The sequence below is a fragment of the Xyrauchen texanus genome, chromosome 28 (genome assembly GCF_025860055.1).
Source record: "Xyrauchen texanus isolate HMW12.3.18 chromosome 28, RBS_HiC_50CHRs, whole genome shotgun sequence".
Lineage (NCBI taxonomy): Eukaryota > Metazoa > Chordata > Actinopteri > Cypriniformes > Catostomidae > Xyrauchen > Xyrauchen texanus.
In genome coordinates this window covers 18963260-18984301 of record NC_068303.1, presented here as the reverse complement: position 1 = coordinate 18984301, position 21042 = coordinate 18963260, and the positions used below count along the sequence as shown (strand labels likewise).

Here is a 21042-nt window from a genome sequence, read left to right as displayed (position 1 = left end):
AGAAGTTGGACGCCCATCGTCTCACGGACCCCCTTGAGGACCCAGAAGGCTCCCAGGCGCTGCTGAGATGACAGACCCAGAGACCGAGACGTTAGCTCCGGAGCTGGTAAGACCACTCCATTCCCCGGTGGAGGGCCGGAGGAGAATTTTTGTTAAATTGTTACACTCTATAGAGCTATTTCCTTGTTGTCTCTGGGGTCACCTGGCCCGTAAATGCCGTTCTCACGGCACTCTGCTTTCAGGCCTCAACAGTCCCGGCTCCATGGACGCAGTGTCCCCGCCTTCAGCCTCACGACTGTTCCCCGGCCGGCCGGTTCAGACGAGTCCAGAGGACGCCAGCATCAGACCTCCTCCTCAGTCACGAAACCACCCCCTGCCAGGTGCGTGGAGCAAGGTAAGTGCTTTGAGTTTATTCTCAGCACCGGAGCCTCGGGACGCCACGTTGCCTCCCGACGCCGCGTTACATGTTCCGCGACCGCTGCGAAGCCCCGCCGGTACGCCCAAAAAACTCGCCCCTTGGTGCCCCTAGCACGGAGCTTAGAGGCGTGGCTTTCACTGCCCAACCCGCCACGCTGGCTGCACCGACCATTCGACTCGGTTACGCAATTCAGTTTGCCAGGTCTCCGCCCCTTCGTGGGCGTACATTTTTCCGCAGTACACAGCCAACATGCCCATTCCCTGCGTGAAGAAATCGCCTCCCTTCTATTAAAGGACGCGATAGAGCCTGTCCCTCCAACCGAAACGAAGAAGGGTGTCTACAGCCCTTACTTTGTTGTACCCAAGAAAGGCGGCGGCTTACTGATCGATCTTGGACCTGCGAGTTTTCAATCGGACCTTGTCCAAACTCCCGTTCAAAATGCTCACCCAGAAACAAATTCTATCTGGCATCCGGCATCTAGATTGGTTCGCAGTGGTAGACCTGAAGGACGCGTACTTCCATGTCTCAATTTGCCCTCGACATCGACCCTTCCTACGGTTCGCGTTCGACGGCCAGGCGTATCAGTACAAAGTCCTCCCCTTCGGCCTGTCTCTGTCCCCTCGCATCTTCACGAAAGTCGCAGAGGCAGCTCTTGCCCCGCTCCGAGTAGCCGGCATACGCATACTCAATTACCTCGACGAGTGGCTCATACTGGCTCACTCTCGAGAGTTACTATGCGCACACAGAGACCAGGTGCTCAGGCACCTCAGCCGTTTGGGGATTCAGGTCAACCGGGAAAAGAGCAAGCTCCCTCCCGGTCCAGAGCATCTCTTTTCTCGGTCTGGAGTTAGACTCAGTCTCAATGACAGCACGTCTCTCCAACGAGCGTGCTCAGTCAGTGCTGAAATGCCTCGCTTCCTTCAAGCCAGGCGCGTGGTCCCGCTAAAACGCTTCCAACAGCTCCTGGGGCATATGGCATCCTCCGCGGCGGCGCCGCTGGGGTTGATGCATATGAGACCACTTTAGCACTGGCTCCGGACTCGAGTCCCGAGACGAGCATGGCGCCGCGGCACGCACAACGTAAAAGTTACTTCTGCCTGCCGCTAAACCTTCAAACCCTGGACAGACCTCTGCTTTCTAAGGGCAGGTGTACCCTTGCAGCAGGTGTCCCGACACGCTCTGGTCACAACCGACGCTTCCAAATTGGGTTGGGGCACCGTAGTAACGGACGCCAGAGCCGCAGGCCGGTGGAACTGAGGCCCGCTGCGCTGGCACATCAACTGCCTAGAGGTGCTGGCTGTTTTTCTGGCCCTGCAGAAGTTTCTCCCATTAACTCGGAACAAACACGTCCTAGTCAGGACAGACAGCACCACGGTCATAGCCTACATAAACCGCCAAGGCGGAGTATGCTCCCCCACATGTCACAGCTCGCCTGGCCGCCTCCTCCTTTGGAGTCAGCAGCGACTGGAGTCACTGCGCGCCACTCACATCCCCGCAACCTCAATGTGATAGCGGACGCGCTGTCAAGGCAAAGCTTGCCTGGCGGGGAGTGGAGGCTCCACCCCCAGTCGGTCCAGCTGATTTGGGACCGGTTCGGCAAGGCTCAGGTAGACCTGTTTGCCTCCCAAGAAACCTCCCACTGCCCGCTCTGGTATGCCCGGACAGAGGCTCCCCTCGGGCAGATGCGCTGGCACACAGCTGGCCCGCGGGCTGCGCAAGCACGCATTTCCCCAGTGAGCCTTCTTGCACAGGTGTTATGCAAGGTCAGGGAGGACGAGGAGCAAGTCATTCTGGTAGCCCCCTATTGGCCTACCCGACTTGGTTTTCGGACCTCACGCTCCTCACGACAGCCCTTCCCTGGCGTAATTCCCTGAGGAAGGACCTTCTTTCTCAGGGACGGGGCACGCTCTGGCACCCGCACCCAGACCTCTGGAACCTCCACGTCTGGCCCCTGGACGGGATGCGGAAGATCTAGCCGGTCTAGCATCTACCATCGTAGATACAATCAGCCAAGCCAGAGCCCCCTCTACCAGGCATCTTTACGCCCTAAAGTGGCGTCTGTTCACGGACTGGTGTTCTTCCCGAGCCGAAGACCCGCAGAAGTGCACAGTTAGGTCAGTGCTTCTTCAGGAGAGGCTGGAGAGGAGGCTGTCCCCCTCCACCCTCAAGGTGTATGTCGCCGCTATCGCGGCCCACCATGACACGGTAGACGGAAAGTCTCTTGGTAAGCACGACTTAATCGTCAGGTTCCTAAAAGGTGCCCGGAGGATAGCTCCCTCCCGCCTAACCTGTTCCCTCCTGGGATCTGTCGGTCGCCCTACGGGACTCCAGAGACCCCCATTCGAGCCGCTTGACTCAGTTGGACTCAGGGCCTCTCTCTCAAGACCGCCCTGCTGATCGCGCCGCTTCCATCAAGAGGGTCGGGACCTGCATGCGTCTCTGTTAGCGACGCTTGCTTGGAGTTCGGTCCGCAGACACTTTCGTGATCCTAAGACCGCGACCGGCTATGTGCCCAAGGTTCCTACCACACCCTTCAGGGATCAGGTAGTGAACCTGCAAGCGCTGCCCCGGAGGAGGCAGATCCAGCCCTTTCACTGCTGTGTCCAGTATGTGCCTTACGTGATCTACCTGGACCGCACACAGAGCACTAGACGCTCTGAGCAGCTCTTCGCCTGCTTTGGGGACAGCAGAAAGGGAATGCTGTCTCCAAGCAGAGACTCGCCCACTGGGTTGTCGACGCCATTTCCCTGGCTTATCACACCCAGGCCGTGCCCCCCTTTGCGTGGTCCGAGCCCACTCCACCAGGAGTGTTAGCGTCCTCATGGGCACTGGCTAGGGCACTGCCCTAGCAGACATTTGTAGAGCAGCGGGCTGGGCAACACCTAACACTTTCGCGAGATTCTACAATATCCGAGTTGGGTCAGTATCGTCCCGTGTTCTCTCAGGTACAGAGCCCGTAGAACTCGGTGGCATGCTCAGGATCTGACCGGGTGAATCGCTTGCACCTAGCGCCCTTCCCCCTAACCAGGGGAAACAGTGCGCCTTCATTCCCAGGAGATCTCAGGTTTGGGACACTGGTTGATTCCTCCCTAGCCCTCGTGGGTAGCAGTTCAGCGGAGGAACTCGTCGACCCAAGCCACTGCGGGTACCGCAAGCTACCCTGCACTGGTGTAGGTGCTCCACAGGTAAGGCCTCCTTCGGACTCCCCCTGTGTGTAACGCCACGGTTCTGTCCCCTCTGGCGAGCGGACTCCCGTGCTTCCCTTAGGCAGTCACGGCTGCCTCGGTTGCCGGGCTGTATGTTCCCCCCTCTATAGGCTGGATCCACCACCGCACCGACTTTTCCCACATAGGCCCTAAGTCAGGCCTCTGGTAGGCGTGGCCTCCGCAGGGTCTTCTCCGCCCTGAATAAGGGCTAAGACCCCCTTCCCTCAATGCGTGTAAGGGCCCCGGCCTAAGTTGCTCTATGTGAGAAACATAGAGAGAAAAGAGGCCCGGCCAGGCTTGGCCTGTTCCCAGGTTGGCAGCCAGCACCTTGTTCCCCCTTCCGGGGTAACAATAAGGAATCCTGATGGCTTAAATGGGGCATTGGGGAAGGGTACGTGCAGCCAGATACAGTTAGTCGTCCTGCACGTAAGAATACCTGCTCGCTCCTGTATCAGCAGTTCACGTACACGGCTCAGCGCGTGGCGCTTTTATAAGTGGACCCCTAGTGTCGTGGAGAGAGCGACAGAAGGAGAACGTCTAGGTTACGTATGTAACCTCCATTCCCCGATGGAGGGAACGAGACGTTGTGTCTCCCCTGCCACGTCGCTGAGCCGAGCCACTGTTGTGGCCGGACCATTTCCGGCTCCTCAGAAAAATCCTGAATGAACTCCCGTATTTGCGCCGCTTAAATACCCGTATGTCCGGGGGCGGGACATGCAAATACTGGTTGCCAACTCTCATTGGCCTTTTTTCATAGTCCAGAGGTGAATATCGGCGCTCAAGAGAGACCCCTAGTGTCGCTTCTCTGACACAACGTCTCGTTCCCTCCATCGGGGAACGGAGGTTACATACGTAACCTAGACGTTTGCTGTGGTGATTGTTTATGCAGATTCTGAGTCCTATGGTATCGAAAGCTCAGCTCACTCAGTCTGTCCCAGCACGTTTGGCCAGCTGTCGCATCCTTGGGAAGGTAACTGGAAAGTTCGAGTCATCGATGTGAGTTTGCAGCAAAAATTTTTTCTTTGCCTTCCATATAGTTGCCTCAGCTTCTTAAATACGTAAGCAGCCTCATAAGGGGTTCTGATCACCCTCTCTGGGTTTTTGCTGTGATAATGTCTTACTGTACATTAGTATGCTTAGTACATAGCCAAATAAATAAATATACATTAATGTTAGAAGAAATATATAATGTGTGGAATATGAAAGACCAAACAGAATCAAGTATTCCAGAGCACTGTGTAATAAATGTATTCTTTAAAAAAAAAATAAGAATAATCCCAAAGAATCCCAAAGAATAGCCAAAGAATGGCTATATATGATATGTAACATTTATTTTGCAAGCCATTTTTAGTATATTTCTTACCGATATACCTTCAGCACAAATATTTTGCTGACACAACTATCTAGTTATTAGGCAATAGGTTAATTATGAACAGCAACTTGCAAGCAAAAATGGCTTCTCTCTGCAGAGTGAAGAAGGATCTTCTGCCTTTGGTCAGGTCGTTGTGCCAGGACGTAGAGTACGAGGTGCGCTCCTGCATGTGTCGCCAGCTGGAGAACATCGCCAGGGGAATTGGGTAAAAAGAAATAAACCAGAGAGACATTAAAAATAACTTTGCAGGTTCTAAATGTCATATGCTATTTATGGTGAAAAGTCTAAATGGCTGACTCATGAGTAGAAGAGTCTTTACCTTGTTTGGGTAGGAGACATTAGATAAAGTACTATCTACGAAACATAGTGAATTGTAGGCTGTAAGCTGCTACATTGAAGATATGACAGCAGTTCAGGTATAGTGTTGTGGTTTTAACATTTTCTTCCATTTTATTTAAGGTGATGTGTATAATTTCTGCGCTACTAGCAGAATAGTTTTCCCGAATACATTTACATTTATGCATTTGGCAGACACTTTTATCCAAAGGGACTTACAGGGACAATCCCCCTGGAGCAACCTGGAGTTAAGTGCCTTGCTCAAGGACACAATGGTGGTGGCTTGGGGCTGTGGGGCTTGAACCAGCAAGCATCCTTCTGATTACCAGATTACCAGTTATGTGCTTAGACCGCTACACCACCACCACGACCACTCACCACCACCACGACCAGATGTGCTCCCAGAATACTCCTCCCACTTGCAATTGGTCAGACAAAAATGTAGCACTGCCCCAAACTCATGCCATTAATTAAGACAATGCTGTGATGTTGGGCCTGTCATATCACTTTTATGAACTAAGTGTTTTTATCTGCCATTTTTACAAAGTTCCTTTCCCTCCCTGAAAAAACAAATGTCCATTATACTCTCAGTTACTGTATTTTGTTCAGTTGTAGTCATAATACAGTATATATATATATATATATATATATATATATATATATATATATATATATATATATATATATATATAAAGTAAGATTTAGAACAGTGCCACTTCAGGCTTTTATCTAGGTGGTGAATGTGCTGCTTTATCAAAATGTACAGTATTTGTATGGATATGTTAGATTTGTTTGTCTGTAATTGCTCTGACCCAGAGTGGACCTAACTAAGGTTGAAGTGCTCCCAGAACTGGTTGAGCTGGCCCAAGATGAAAGCAGTACTGTGATATTGGCAGCCTTTGACACCATCATCAACCTCTTGGAGATGTTTGACAGTGGTAAGCTACTTTTGATATCACTTGAATTTGGTCTCTTGAATCTTGCATGAAGTTTCATTCGTGAGTTACTTATTTTGTTGTTCTATTACTACAAAAGGTGCTTTTAATTGATAGTGTGATATATACAGAGTATATCTACCTGATTATCTCTCTCTCTCTCTCTCTCTCTCTCTCTCTCTCTCTCTCTCTCTCTCTCTCTATATATATATATATTTAGTTGAAATCAGAAGTTTACATACACTTAGGTTGAAGTCATTAAAACTAATTTTTTAACCACTCCACAGAAATGAGTAATTTTTCCAACAATTGTTTACAGACATATGGTTTCACATTTAATTGACTACGGTATATCACAATTCCAGTGGGTCAGAAGTTTACATACACTAAGTTAACTATGCCTTTAAGCTGCTTGGAAAATTCCAGAAAATTATGTCAAGTCTTTAGGCAATTAGCCAATTAGCTTCTGATAGGCTAATTGGAGGTGGATGTATTTTAAGGCCTACCTTCAAACTTAGTGCCTCTGTTTGACATCATGGAAAAATCAAAAGAAATTAGCCAAGACCTCAGATAAAAATTGTGGACCTCCACAAGTCTAGTTCATCCTTGGGAGAAATTTCCAAATGCATGAAGGTACCATGTTCATCTGTACAAACCATAGTACGCAAGTAAACACAGCCATAATAACGCTCAGGAAGGAGACACATTCTGTCTCCTAGAGATAAACATAGTTTGGCATGTTAAGTGCCAACCAATCCCAGAACAACAGTAAAGGACCTTGTGAAGATGCTGGAGGAAACAAGCAGACAAGTATCTATAGCCACAGTAAAACAAGTCCTATATCAATGTGACCTGATAGGCTGCTCAGCAAGGAAGAATCACTGCTCCAAAACCGCCATAAAACAGCCAGACTACAGTTTGCAAGTGCCCATGGAGACAAAAATCTTACTTTTTGGAAAAATGTCCTCTGGTCTGATGAAACAAAAATTTAACCGTTTGGCCATAAAGACCATCGTTATGCTTGGAGGAAAAAGGGTGAGGCTGGCAAGCAGAAGAACACACACCCCTACTTCACAGTTGGGATGAACGATCCATCAATCTGGATTGATTGATTCCCACGATATGTGGGCTTCAGTGACAGGATCATTGCGTTCATCAACCTGTCGCTCCTTAAAATGTGAGCTCCCATGATTCGGGCTTCCATCTTTACCGTTGAATTTTACATGAGAATTTGCTATTTAGAAGTACAATGGAGCAGTTCAACCATCATGTGAAACATCTTGACAATGTGACATTCTGATCAGCACTAATAAGGGAAAGAGAAACACCTGCTCAGCTCCAGCATCAGTTATAAGACTTTACATATCTACATATACTTACTAACATTTATCTCAATTAACTGTTACAGAATTTTTCATTACAGCTGTGGAAGTTGTAGCCAAGAAAACTGCGGATAGCATGGATAGTTGGAAACAAGTCATGGGTATGTAAGTACTTTAAATTGGATTAAACTGAAAAATTTTATGTAATCTGTCAATTGATGATCATTTGTGTGTGATGTTATTTATTATATTATTATCTGTATATTTTCTTTCAACATCAGAAGTACCTTATTTTGTTGTGGATGTCCTAATGTGGATACTAAATCTGCACTTTTCAGAGAGCTCAATAAAATATTAAAATTATATTTTGGTTGCATTTGAGAGCAAAAACTAAATAAAATTATTAATTGTGTAAAATAGGCACATCATATCGGAATATCGATCGCAGGGCCCTGAATCGAATCAAATTGAAATCGTATTGCGGCAGACTTTGAAGTATCGGCAAATATTGGATCGCAGGTCAAGAGAATCGATATAAGATCGCATCATGATGAAATGTCCGATTTACACCCCTTCTGTGAAGCATAGGGGTGGCAGGATCATGTTGTGGGGTGCTTTGCTGCAGGAAGGGACTGGTGCACTTCACAAAATAGATGTCATCATGATGAAGGAAAGTTATGTGGATATATTGAAGCAACATCTCAAAACATCTTCCAGGAAGTTAAAGCGTGGTCGCAAATGGGACTTCCAAATGGATAATGATCCCAGCCATACCTCCAAAGTTGTGGCAAAATGGCTTAAGGACAACAAATTCAAGGTATTGGAGTGGCCATCACAAAGCCCTGACCTTATTCCAATAGAACATTTGTGGGCAGAACTGAAAAAATATGTGCGAGTAAGGAGGCCTACAAACCTGACTCACTTACACCAGTTCTGTCTGGAGGAATGGGCCAAATTTCCAGCAACTTATTCTGAAAAGCTTGTGGAAGGCTACCCAAAAAGTTTTTAAAGGCTACCAAATACTAACAAAGTGTATATAAACTTCTAACCCACTGGAAATGTTATGAAATAAATAAATCTGAAATAAATCATTCTCTCTAATATTATTCTGACATTTCACATTCTTAAAATAAAGTAGTGATCCTAACTGACCTAAGACAGGGAATGTTTTCTATGATTAAATGTCAGGAATTTTGAAAAACTGATTTTAAATGTATGTTAAAGGGATAGTTCTCCCAAAAATGAAAATTCTCTCATAATTTACCCTCATTCCATCCCAGATGTGTATGACTTTCTTTCTTCTGCTTTACACAAACTAAGATTTTTAGAAGAAACTTTTAGCTCTGTAGGTCTTCACATTGCAAGTGAATGAGTACCAAAAATGTTAAGCTCCAAAATCACAGAAATTTACTAAAGTAATCCACACAACTCAGAAGTGATATGATAGGTGTGGGTGAGAAACAGATCAATATTGAAGTCTATTTTTACTATAAATTCTTCTCTTTGATTCTGTGATTTGCACAAAGAATGTGAATATGCAAAAACAAAAGAAGAAGAATGTGAAAGTGAAAGTGGAGATTGAAAATGAACTTAAATATTGATCTGTTTCTCACCCAAACTTATTATATCACTGCTGAAGATATTGATTTAACCAGTCGTATGCATTACAAACTATAGGTGTACTATGAAGCTCTAAGGGACTCTCTGTCTAACATTCAGAAAGCGGTAAAGGCTGCAAAGATTAAATATTATTCAGACATTATTGCAATGAACTGTCAACCGAGAATAATTTTTTCTACAATAAGCTCTATAATGAATCCATCATGTAAAGCTCACCAAGAGTCATCTGCTACAATCGCAGATTTTTTGTTGATAACATTGCTGGTCAGAATTACAGATCCTGCCAGCTGCCTATGATCCATATGAACCTCCTGTTTGTACTGCTGGTTGGAGTTAGTTTGAGTCCATCTCTCTTTCCATTCTTCAGGAAATTATTGCTCAACTTAAACCTATGTCTTTTTTTTCATGATACTATCCCTTCACGTCTTATCAAGCAGCTCTTCGACACTGTGGGGCCCAGTCTTCTTTCCATAATAAATAAATGTTCTAACACGGGTACCCTACCTGATCACATTAAGCATGCTATAGTGATACCATCCCTTAAGAGACCGAACCTTGATCCTTTTGACTTAAGAAATTATAGACCTATTTCGAATTAGCCCTTCATCTCAAACATTTTGGAAAAAGCAGTTCTATTAAAATTACAATCTTTCTTGAATGTAAATTCTATATTTGAGAAATTTCAGTCAGGTTTCACAGCATTTCATATGCTTTGTTAAAAGTTTTAAATGATATTTTATTAATAGTTGACTGGTGATAATGCAATCCTTGTTCCTTTATATCTCAGTGCAGCATTTGATATGGTCAACAATAACATCCTTATTTCTCATCTCGAGCACTTTGTGGGTATGAAGGGAACTGTTCTCAAATGGTTTCATTCTTATCTGACAGATAGAAGGTTTTCAATCAGCCTAGGTAACTTCACGCCATCTGTAGCACATCTTCTGTGTGGGGTTCCCCCAAGGTTCCATTCTTGCCCCTGTTCTTTTTTCCTTATACATGCTTCCAATCGGATACATTTTTAGGAAACATTTTGTATGCTTTCATTGTTATGCTGACGATACCTAGATTTATTTGCTTCTGAGACGCACAGAGCCGGGCCTCTAGCCCGTCGGCCACAACGTGAGCTGTTCATTTAATCTGTCCGGGGGTACGAGGAGTGGGTCCTGCGGCACATTAACTCATCTGAACCCTCCCAGCTCTGGTCCTGGGCATGCGAGGATGCCAGTGTGTGCACACATGGAGATTTGAAGGTGGCTCCCTGAGAAGAGGTTCGCTCTGCATTTTATAGACAGTGGTGATGAAACATACCTCTCCTGGCCAGCTCTCCCTCTCATATGCACCCAGGTGGGAACAGAGAAAAGCACTAATTAATATGACAGCCTCAGCCAGCCACAGGGTAAATGCTTATTAAATGCCACTTACCCTTTTGCTGCAGCTTGGATGCCATCCCGTTTTTTCTCTGTCCCACTCCAGGCTTTCCATCTAACCGGCGAATGAGAGGAAGAGTGACATCACAGTTGGGGGCCGTCTCTGCCCACAAAAATTCCCGCATTCTCCACCACTGTGGCAGGGTGATCAAGGGTGATGATGATGAGATGGAGGGGTGGATTTTTGTGAACAGCGTGAACGTGCTGGACCCTAGCTTTGGAACAGTTTGCCAATACACATAAGATTTGCTCTGACATTGTCAGTTTTTATATCTTTGCTAAAAATATTTTTTTTTTCTCTCTGGCTTATGTGTGTTTTGTCTTGCTGTTTTATTTGTTTGATAAGTCTTATTCTACTGTAGAATTGTGTTTACATTTTTGTTGTAAAGCACATTGGTCAACGTCTGTTGTATAAATTGTGCTCTATAAAGACATTTTGACATTGACATTGACTTTTGTGCTGCCTTTATGTGATTTTTGGTGCTTCAACATTTTGGTACCCATTCACTTGCATTGTGAAGACCTACAGAGCTGTATATTTCTTCTAAACATCATTGTTTGTGTTTAGCAAAGTCATACACATCTGGGATGGCATGTGGGTGAGTAAATGATTATATAGTTTTTATTTCTGGGTAAATTACCCCTTTAATATCATCTTTTCTATTGTATGAGTCAGTTAAGCCCTGTTCACTCTGACAGCAACTTGCAGTGACAAAGAGATCGGAAGTCATTTATTTTGAATCAGAGTTGGCAGTTTTCAGTGACATGAGTGACAGCTCAGATCCTTACGGATGACTGAGCTCCTCACCCTATCTCTAAGGGAGAAGCCCTCCACCCTTCTGAGGAAACCCATTTCGACCACTTGTACTCACAACCCTGTTCTTTCGGTCATGACCCAGCCTTCAGGACCATAGGTGAGGGTAGGAACGAAAATTGACCTGTAGATCAGGAGCTTTGCCTTCCGGCTCAGCTCTCTTTTCGTGACAACGGTGCAATAGAGCGAGTGCAATACCACCCCCGCTGCCCAGATTCTCCAGCCAACATCCCACTCCATTGTCCCCTCAATCGTGAACAAGACCTCGAGGTACTTGAACTCCTTCACTTGGGGCAATACCTCTTTCCCTACCCGGAGTACACACTCCATCAGTTTCCTGCTGAGAACCATGGCCTCGGATTTAGAGGTGCTAATCCTCATCCCAGCCGCTTCACACTCGACTGCCAAGCTATCCAGTGAGAGCTGAAGGTCACAGACCGATGAAAAGCAGTGATGAGATCCACAGCCCACCGAACCCGACCTTTCCCCACCCCGACTATGCCTCGATATCCTGTCCATGAATATCACTAACAGGATTGGTGACAAAGCACTGCCCTGACAGAGACCAACCTTCACATGGAATGAACTCGACTTTGTGCCGAGGACCCGGACACAGCTCTCGCTTGGGACATACAGGGATTGGATCGCCCTAAGAAGGGACTCCCACACCCCATACTCCCACAGCACCTCCCACAGTATCTCCCAGGGGACCCAGTCATACACCTTCTCCAGATCCACAAAACGCATGTAGGCGTACATGATGGGCATTCCCACACCCACTGCTTTGCCTCCCTCACGGCAGAGTCCACAGCCCTTCGGGCCTGTTGGTACCTTGAGACCTACCAACATGTCCCGGAAGGCCACTTTCTTCAGTCGGACGGCTTCCCTGACCACCAGTCTCCACCACGGTGTTCGAGGGTTACTGCGTCTTCGGCAATGGAAGCTTTGAACATTGCCCACTCCGGTTCAATGTCCCCAACCTCCACAGGGATGCCTGAAAAGCTCCACCGAAGGTGTGAGTTGAAGATCTCGTGGACAGGGGCCTCCTCCAAACATTCCCAGTTGACCAGCATTATTCGTTGGGCTTCCCAGGTCTGTCCAGATTTTTTCCCCAGACCCAACTCACCACCAGATAATGATCGATTAACAGCTCCGCTCCTCTCTTCACCCAAGTGTCCTAAACATATGGCCTCAGATCCGACAACACGATTACAAAATCGATCATTGACCTTCGGCCTAAGGTGCTTTGTAACCACGTACATTTATGAGCATCCTTATGTTCGAGCATGGTGTTTGTTAAAGATAATCCATGACTAGCACAGAAGTCTAACAACAAACATCCACTCGGGTTCAGATCGGGGAGGCCGTTCCTCCTAATCATGCCTCTCCAGGTGTCCCTGTCATTTCCCATGTGCGCTTTGAAGTCACCCAGCATCACTTTGGAGTACACTACTGGGGCCCTATTCAGGAATCCATTCAGGGTCTCCAAGAAGGCCGAATACTCTGAACTGCTGTTCGATGCATATGCACAGACTACAGTCAGAGTTCCCCCCCACAACCCGTAGGCTTAGGGAGGCGACCCTCTCGTCCACCGGGGTAAACTCCAATGTAGCGGCGCTCAGCCGGGGACTCGTGAGTATCCCCACACCCACCTGTCGCCTCACACCCTGGGAAACTCCAGAGAAGAATAGAGTCCATTCCCTATCCAGGAGTACGGATCCAGAGCCAAGACTTTGCATCGAAGTAAGCCCCACTAGATCCAACTGGTAGCGCTCCACCTCCCTCACCAGTTCCGGCTCCTGATGTTCCACATCCCCAGAGCTAGCCTTTGTGCCCGGGTCTGGTCCGTCAAGACCCCTGGCCTTTACTGCCAGCGCACCAAACTCCTGAAATTTCTCCAATGGGTGGTGGGCCCAAGAGGTGTCACATTGCTTCCTCGGGCTGTGCCTGGGCAGGCTCCGTGGCAAGCCCAGCCACCAGGTGCTCGCCGACAAGCCCTCCGTCTGGGCCTGGCTCCAGATGGGGGCCACGGGCTTCCTCCGGGAAGGGTAACTCCTCCTCTTGCCGTTATTTCCATGGAGTCTTTGTGAACCATTCTTAGTCTGGCCCCTCACCTGAGACCACTTTGCCTTGGGAGACCCTACCAGGAGCACCTGGCTCCAGACAACTCAGTCCTCAGGTTCATAAGGGCACACAAACCTCTCCACCATGATAAGGTGATGGTTCCTGGAGAGGCAACACAATGTCATGTTCATGATATGATGTAATGTGCACTGCTGAAGAATGAAAATTTTTATCAGCTAAAAACTGATTCCTTGCTAGTAAAACATCTTATTTGTACTTTTTTATTATTATTTACTTATTTGACTATTTTTATTTATTTATCAGATTTTCAAAAGCTTTGGCTAGATGTACAGCCCACCAATAACATTAGGGCATTAGTGGCAGGAATGCTTACCAGTGACCTTTAGCGATGAACTCGCTGTCAGTGTGATTAGGGCTTTAGTCACAAATATGGTTTAATTACAGAGAAATTCTGAAATATTCATTTAAAGAAATATTTGCACTTTGTGTTGTTTTCCCATTTCATCACACCACAAAGTATACTGCTTCAAACATGTGCTGTGCACCTGCACGTATCAATGGACGAACTATATATTCTCATTCTGTTTCTCAAACTTTTTACTCTTTATACAGGGACTTCAGATTTAGATAGTTGCAGGGGGCTCTTTTGGGAAAAGATGTTTGCTGTGTCTTGAAACAGTCTCACACAATTCCTGTCAGCCTCTCACCCTCCCTCCAATTATATCACCCTCTCTTCACAGATGACAGAACTTGTGTGATATTTCCCTTGGTGAAGGCATTCTGTGAAAAGTGCTTCAAAGCGGATGAAGCAGCACTGACCTCCTTGTCTTGTCAGTATGGGAAGCTTTGCCATGGCCTCTCAGGTGTGTGCCCATTTCCTTTTTAACCTAAAAAAAACATTTTTGGAAATATTTTTGGATTACAATCCCCCAGTGAGACAAAGGGGACAAAGGCAAGGACAATGTGAACATTTGAAATACAGGCTCATGCTGAGCCACCATTCTAGTTTAGGTGGTTTATCGCTAAAGACATGTATTCTTACACCTTTTGCTTGAACAGACTCTTTCACTGATGAGCAGCACCTCTGGTTTCTGGAATTTTATAAGAAATTGTGCTGTCTGGGTCTGCAGCATGAAAATGGCCATTGTGAGAGCCAGCCCTACCCACTGGAGCTGGAGAACAAATACGCTCTGGTACGCAGGAACTGTGCCTACAACTTCCCTGTGAGTTTTCCTGCCTTACATAGAATAAACACATCATGTTCGACATCTTTGAAGGGGAATTGTGTATATTATGTAATACGTACTGAGCCATTTGTAGGTTGTCTTCCTGCTTTCAAAACATTACACTGTTTATATGAGCAGTCTGACATGTCACCTTCAGGCTCAGCCAATGGTGTAAGTTTGGGGTAAGTCTTCTTGTTTTTGCGAACAGTGAGTCAGGGAAGATTATTTTTATTATAAAAGATGAAGTATGCAGCTACAATTGCAAAAATTATTGTTTTAACACAGGTTTTCCAAACACATCCCTTATCTGCCATTTGTCAGACAAACTAAAGCTATTGGTTGAAACTGTGTTGCTGGGTCTGGATGGTTGGAATGCTCAAACAAACTGCAATATTTAAAAATCTCCTCAGAGCTACAATAAACTATTTTCCATAAATTTTTTCACGCTGTTTTTTTATCGACAAAGTGAAAATGCGTAAAAAACGATTTGCCGAAATGTGCCGTCTTCTGCTTGTTTCAATTCAAATGGCCTTTTATCAATACAAATGCTGAGCATGATGACATTATGCTTAAACACTTTGTCGCATAAGTTTTGGTTTATCATATAAGAAATCTGCCCTTAAGCCATACAGAAATGTGTGTATATCGCAAATTGTGTACCTTTCGCCTCCCAGATGTCCCTAATTTAGCATCATATTGCAATTTGCATTTTCTGAAAAAGCTCAGCAAATGCGATCTGAGATAAAGAGGGTTTGATTTAAAATATTGAAAAGTTTTCAAATGTTCAAAAGCTCATTTTCTGAAAGTGAACTCAGCATTGGACAAATAGTTCTGATAGTTTAAAGTTGTAGCAGGGCGGACGGCGGGGCTGTGTCGTGATTACACACACCCAGCCCCTAATCAGGGTAATCAAGCCTCAGAGAGGGATAAAGGCCGACTGGAAGCTGCAGTGCGACAGAGAGAGAGATTTACGGACAGCTGTCCGACACCTTTGTGTGGTTGTCTTTTTGTTTCAGTTCTATATTAAGCTATTATTTATATTGTAAAAAAAACACTTACTCGCCGATACGCCATAGCTGGTCCTCGGCCAATAACAAGGGTTTCTGAATTTTGCATTCTGCGTCTTTAATAAAGGGAATTTTGCCGGTGTTTTTACAAAAGTAAGCTATCACCAACTCTGCCCTGACCCCCAACAAACATCCCTGTGGTCATATATGAGTATATACACAAAAAAGCAAACAAACATACAAACAAAAAAAAAAATAAATATATAATAGTCAGTAGTGTTGTCAAAAATACCGGTACCCCGGTACCAAGTCGGTACCGGGTCTACCCAGTACCCATTCAGAGGCGGGAACTTTCAAACGCTCACAACAAGCAAAAGATGACGACAAGCTGCTGCTGCTGCGGAGCCTCAACTGAATCATGTCGAAATGAAAAGTGGAAAAAGCCAGGTAATTTGAGGCTGGTGAAAAGGGAAACATCACAGATCAGCAAAAACCTGTTTGTAAACGCTGCTTTCGCAATTTTCTGACGATAGGAGGGAACACATCAAACTTAATAAAGACAGACACCCGGATTTATTCAAGCAAATAAAGCAGGTGAGTTTAAAAGCATATTATCATTTGCATTAGGGCTGAAACATTTGGTATCGTCGAAAATACAAAATTGATGAGAAAAATGTTCGTTGATGAATAGTATTTGATCTCATTTAACGTAACATGAAATCACATTAAACTGTAACGATATCGCGTGAGAGCAGAAGTTCATGCCTGATGGAGGAAGAATTACACAGATCAGTCCAGATGCACTCTAAACTTTCACAGTTTATTTTATGTAGATCCCAAAGTATTAGGGAATGATAAAAAAAAAAAAAAGTACATTCAGAAGCATGTACCGTTGTGGAATAAGCTGAGGCGGAGCTCTTTAAAGGAAACATCCCGGCGTAACATCTTAAATGCAGTAAAATTCCTTTATTAAAGTTCAAATAATACAGAAGCAGGTCATGTTAATAACTATAAACTCAGAAACTGGCATTTCTCTGTGTGGTCGGTGCCTCTTCTATGAATTCCGCAAATGTCCCGATCTCAGGGGGAGAGATTGAAACTGCACCCGGCTGAGAGAGACTCTGCCTCGGTCGCTCCTCCCTCGCGCGCGCACGCTAAATGCAGCTAGATTAAAATGCGGTTGCTCGCGACTTAATCATAATATCTTTATATATATATATATATATATATATAATGTCACTATGCATTTCTTATCATGAAGAAAATTGGCAATATGCAGCTTTATTAATAAGAGAGCACTTTGCACATTAGTTTGTAAATTGTTTTTTATTAATTATATTGTATGCTTGTTTTTTTAGGCTTTTGTTTAGTACTTGGTAAAAACTTAAATTAAAAGTTGCAAAAGTTGAAGCAAATCTTATATAAGTGTTCAAAAATACTTTAAGCATACATTGTTCAGTTTTGTTATAATTAAAAAATTATATATTTAAATTAAAGTGTTGCTCAATGGCATATTTCTGTTCTTAGTTCTGCTGCTAATGTTTTGTAGACTTTGTTAATAAAAGAGTGTTGTTTAGTAACCTGTTTTTGCTTTGGTACCGAAAATGGTATCGAGTACCATGAATTTCACTGGTATTGGTACCGACTACTGAAATTTTGGTACCGTGACAACACTAATAGTCAGACACATTTATACCTCCACCTCTCTCTCTCCACCGCCCCTACCTCCTACAATACCAAGTTTAAATCTATCTCCCATAATCTCTTGATAGAAGTTAAAACTCCATCCCCCAGACTCTGAATTAGCGGTCAGTAATACACTGATGCCTCGTGATCCGAAAAGCAGTAATCATCATTCCCAGATTATTTGCTGCCTTAGGGGAGTGTTTGCTACTCCCAAAAATAGTACTGAGCAGGTGGTGCAGCTGTAAACACCTATAAAACTGAGATCTGGGAATCCCAAAATGTTGAACCAAATTTCAAAATATCTCAACATTCCACTCTCATATAGATCACCGAGAGTAGTAACCCCCCTCACAATCCACTCAGACAAGCAAAAAGGGGACTTATTAATACATAATTCTGTATTCTGCCATATGCTCGAGACAACATTTAAATAAATGTCCAAATTAAACACTCTGGACACTTTTGTCCATACCGAGTGCAAATGCGAGATAACGGGGTGTATCTTAACTTCTCCGGTTAGTTTTATAGAAAGGCTTTGTAATGGCAAAACAGGGGGAATATCTTCCTGTTCAATACAAAACCAGGGAGGGGCTATCTCAGGTGGGAGCGACCAATGAGCCAAATGTCTGAGACCAAATGCATAATAAAACAAAATCTTGGGTAGCCCTAGTACACCTTTGTCAATCGGCCTATGTAACTTATTGAAATGTAATCTGGGATGTTTACCATTCCAAATGAAGGACTTTGCTATGCTATCAAATTGCTTGAAATAAGAGAGGGGGATATCTACAGGGAGAGATTGTAGCAGGCATAGATCTAATCGGGTCGGAGACAAATACAAAATATCATCTGCATAAAGCAAAAGCTTATGCGCCCTATCTCCCACCACCACCCCTGGAAAATAATCTTTCTTTCTTGTCGTGGCTGCTAATGTTTCCAGAGCAAGACAGAACAATAATGGGGAAAGAGGGCAACACTGCCGTGTGCCCCTATCCAGAGTAAAATAATCTGATATTAATCCATTTGTTTGTACCGCTGCTACCAGGTGACTATAAAGCAGCTTAATCCATCAAATAGAAGTATTCCCAAACCTGTATATTTCAAAAATTTTAAAAAGATAATCCCATTCTACCATATCAAATGTCTTTTCGGCATCAAGTGAGATGGCAGCAACCAGAGTCTGATCATTTGCCACTGACCAAATTATATTGATGAAACGCCTAATGCTATCAGAAGAGCTGCGGCCCTGGATAAACCCCATCTGATCTATATGTATAAGAGATGTCATAACTTTACTTGCTCAATTAGCCAGTCAATTAGAATTTTTGACAATATTTTAACATCTAGCTAGATTAGGGAAATTGGACAGTAACTTCTACACTTGTTTGGGTCTTTGTCCTTTTTAAGAATCAGACTGATCCAGGCTTGTGTCATGGTTGGCAGAAGCTTTCCATTTTTTAATGATTCCATTTAAACTTCTAGCAAAAGTGGAGCCTAAAAGATCTAAAAAAAAAAATCAGCAAAGTCATCTGGCTCTTCCAGAATCAAGATAATTTTGTTTGCTGAGCCGTCTTATCTTTACATTTATAATTGTATATAGTTCTTAAGTTGTATGCTAGTAATTTTCACCTGTTGCTGCATACTGATACTTGCGTGATGGCAAATGGAGCCGTTGGAGCCGGTAAATGTTTGGATTTGGGGAGGTGGTTATATATAAGATTTTTTTTATCACGTCATTATTAGTATTGAATTCTAACGGTTCCACAAAGTTTCTAAAATCCTTATCAGTAAACGAAGATGTGGAGCTATAGAGATCAAGATAGAATTAATCAAGATATATTAAAAGCATTATTATTATTAATGGCCGAGGTAAAAATTTCACCACCAGCAGATTTCACTGAGGGAGTAGTAGAAAAAGACTCTCTCGGATTTTTATATCTAGCCAGAAGTTTTCATGCTTTGTACCCTGACTCAAAGTATGTGTTAGGATTCAGATGAGGGCAGACGAGGAGTGAGGATCTAAATGCAGCATACTATAATGAAGGAGCACAAGGTGAACAAGATAACTAAAAATAACTAAACAACACAGTGCACAAACAAAACATCCACGGGAGGATAACAAATTATAAACATGAGAAACATCGACGAAGGGCACGGCAAGAACACAGTGAAGGACAACTATAACATACAACGACCGACAATGAATGAACAAACAACAGGGTTTAAATACAGAAGGATGATGATAAGTTAATTAAACACAGGTGGAAACAATGACACTGGCAGTGATGAGAGCAGGGGATTATGGGAAGTGTAGTTCGGGATGACAAGTGACAGTGGAGAAACACAGAGCAGACAACGGGGAATCGTGACATAACCCCCCCCCCCTCAAAGGAGCGGATTCCAGACGATCCTAAAAAAAAAAATGAAAAAAAACCCCACAAAAATAAAAAAACAAAATCGTCCAAGGAGTGAAGGGGGGGCTCTGGGGGGGGCAGACCAAAGAGGGCACAAGGGGCAAACAGACAGTCCAAGGGGGGCACAAGGGGCAAAGAGACAGGGGGACACAAGACGGGGACTGGGTCAGGTGGCCTGGGAGCTGGCCACAGGGCAAGGACAGGTTCAGGAGGCCTGGGAGGCGGCCACATGGCAAGGACAGGTTCAGGAGGCCTGGGAGGCGGCCACAGGACAGGGACTGGGTCAGGAGACCTGGGAGGCGGCCCAGGACAGGGATTGGGTCAGGAGGCCTGGGAGGCGGCCACATGACAGGGACTAGTTCAGGAGGCCTGGGAGCTGGCCACAGGGCAAGGACAGGGTCTGGAGGCCTGGGAGTCGACATCGTAGAAGGCTCAGGAGGTGGAGCCGAGGGAGGCGGAGCCATGGGAGGCTCTGGAGGCGGAGCCGAGGGAGGCTCCGGGATTGAAGCCGTGGAAGGCTCGAGGGGCGGAGCCCTGGAAGGCTCGAGAGGCGGAGCACCGGGAGGCTCAGGAGGCGGAGCCCTGGGAGGCTCGGGACGCAGAGCCCTGGGAGGCTCGAGAGGCGGAGCCCTGGAAGGCTCGGGATGTGCTGGCTCTGGGACGGTCGAGGCTACAGGCGCTGACTCTGGGACAGTCGAGGTTACAGGCGCTGGCTCTGGGACGGTCGAGGCTACAGGCGCTGGCTCGCTGGCCGTGGCAGGCGCGGGCTCTGGCTCGCTGACCGTGGCAGGCGGAGACTGAGGAGCAGAAGCCTTTCCTCTTCTCCTCCTCCTCCGGACCGACGAAGCTGGCAACGCTATCTCTGGGATGGACGAGGCTTCCAGCGTGTCGGCCATGGCAGGCGTGGGCGTTGGTTCGTTGGCCGTGGCAGGCGTGGGCGTTGGCTCATTGGCCAGACCCTGGATTGAGAGAGGTGATTCCTCTGAGGCGAATCTCTCCAAGATGAGCTCCACATACTCCTGCCATGTGTAAGATCCGATCTCCGGCAATTTCCACCAACGGTGTTTTGGTACACTGATCCGGTATATGTTCTTCAAGGGCTTGTCATCAAAACCGGTGTGGATCGCCACGCTGGAGAAGAAGTAGGAGTACTCGCGGATTGATAGATCCG

General features: G+C 45.5%; 1 protein-coding gene across 2 annotated transcripts in view; it reads left to right on the top strand.

Moving 5' to 3' along the window:
- LOC127622194 (serine/threonine-protein phosphatase 4 regulatory subunit 4-like) overlaps window positions 1–21042 on the top strand; it is an 83418-nt gene that overhangs the window by 44365 nt on the left and 18011 nt on the right. Inside the window, exons 1-6 of one of the 2 annotated variants that reach the window (XM_052096197.1) lie at window positions 4403–4620; window positions 5094–5201; window positions 6149–6270; window positions 7691–7750; window positions 14279–14401; window positions 14598–14761. In XM_052096197.1, coding sequence (XP_051952157.1) covers window positions 4508–4620; window positions 5094–5201; window positions 6149–6270; window positions 7691–7750; window positions 14279–14401; window positions 14598–14761 — 690 coding nt within the window. In that variant the 5' untranslated portion in view covers window positions 4403–4507. Of the gene's footprint in view, window positions 1–4402; window positions 4621–5093; window positions 5202–6148; window positions 6271–7690; window positions 7751–14278; window positions 14402–14597; window positions 14762–21042 lie in introns of those variants that run through there. The other variant, XM_052096198.1, reaches the window with a different exon arrangement.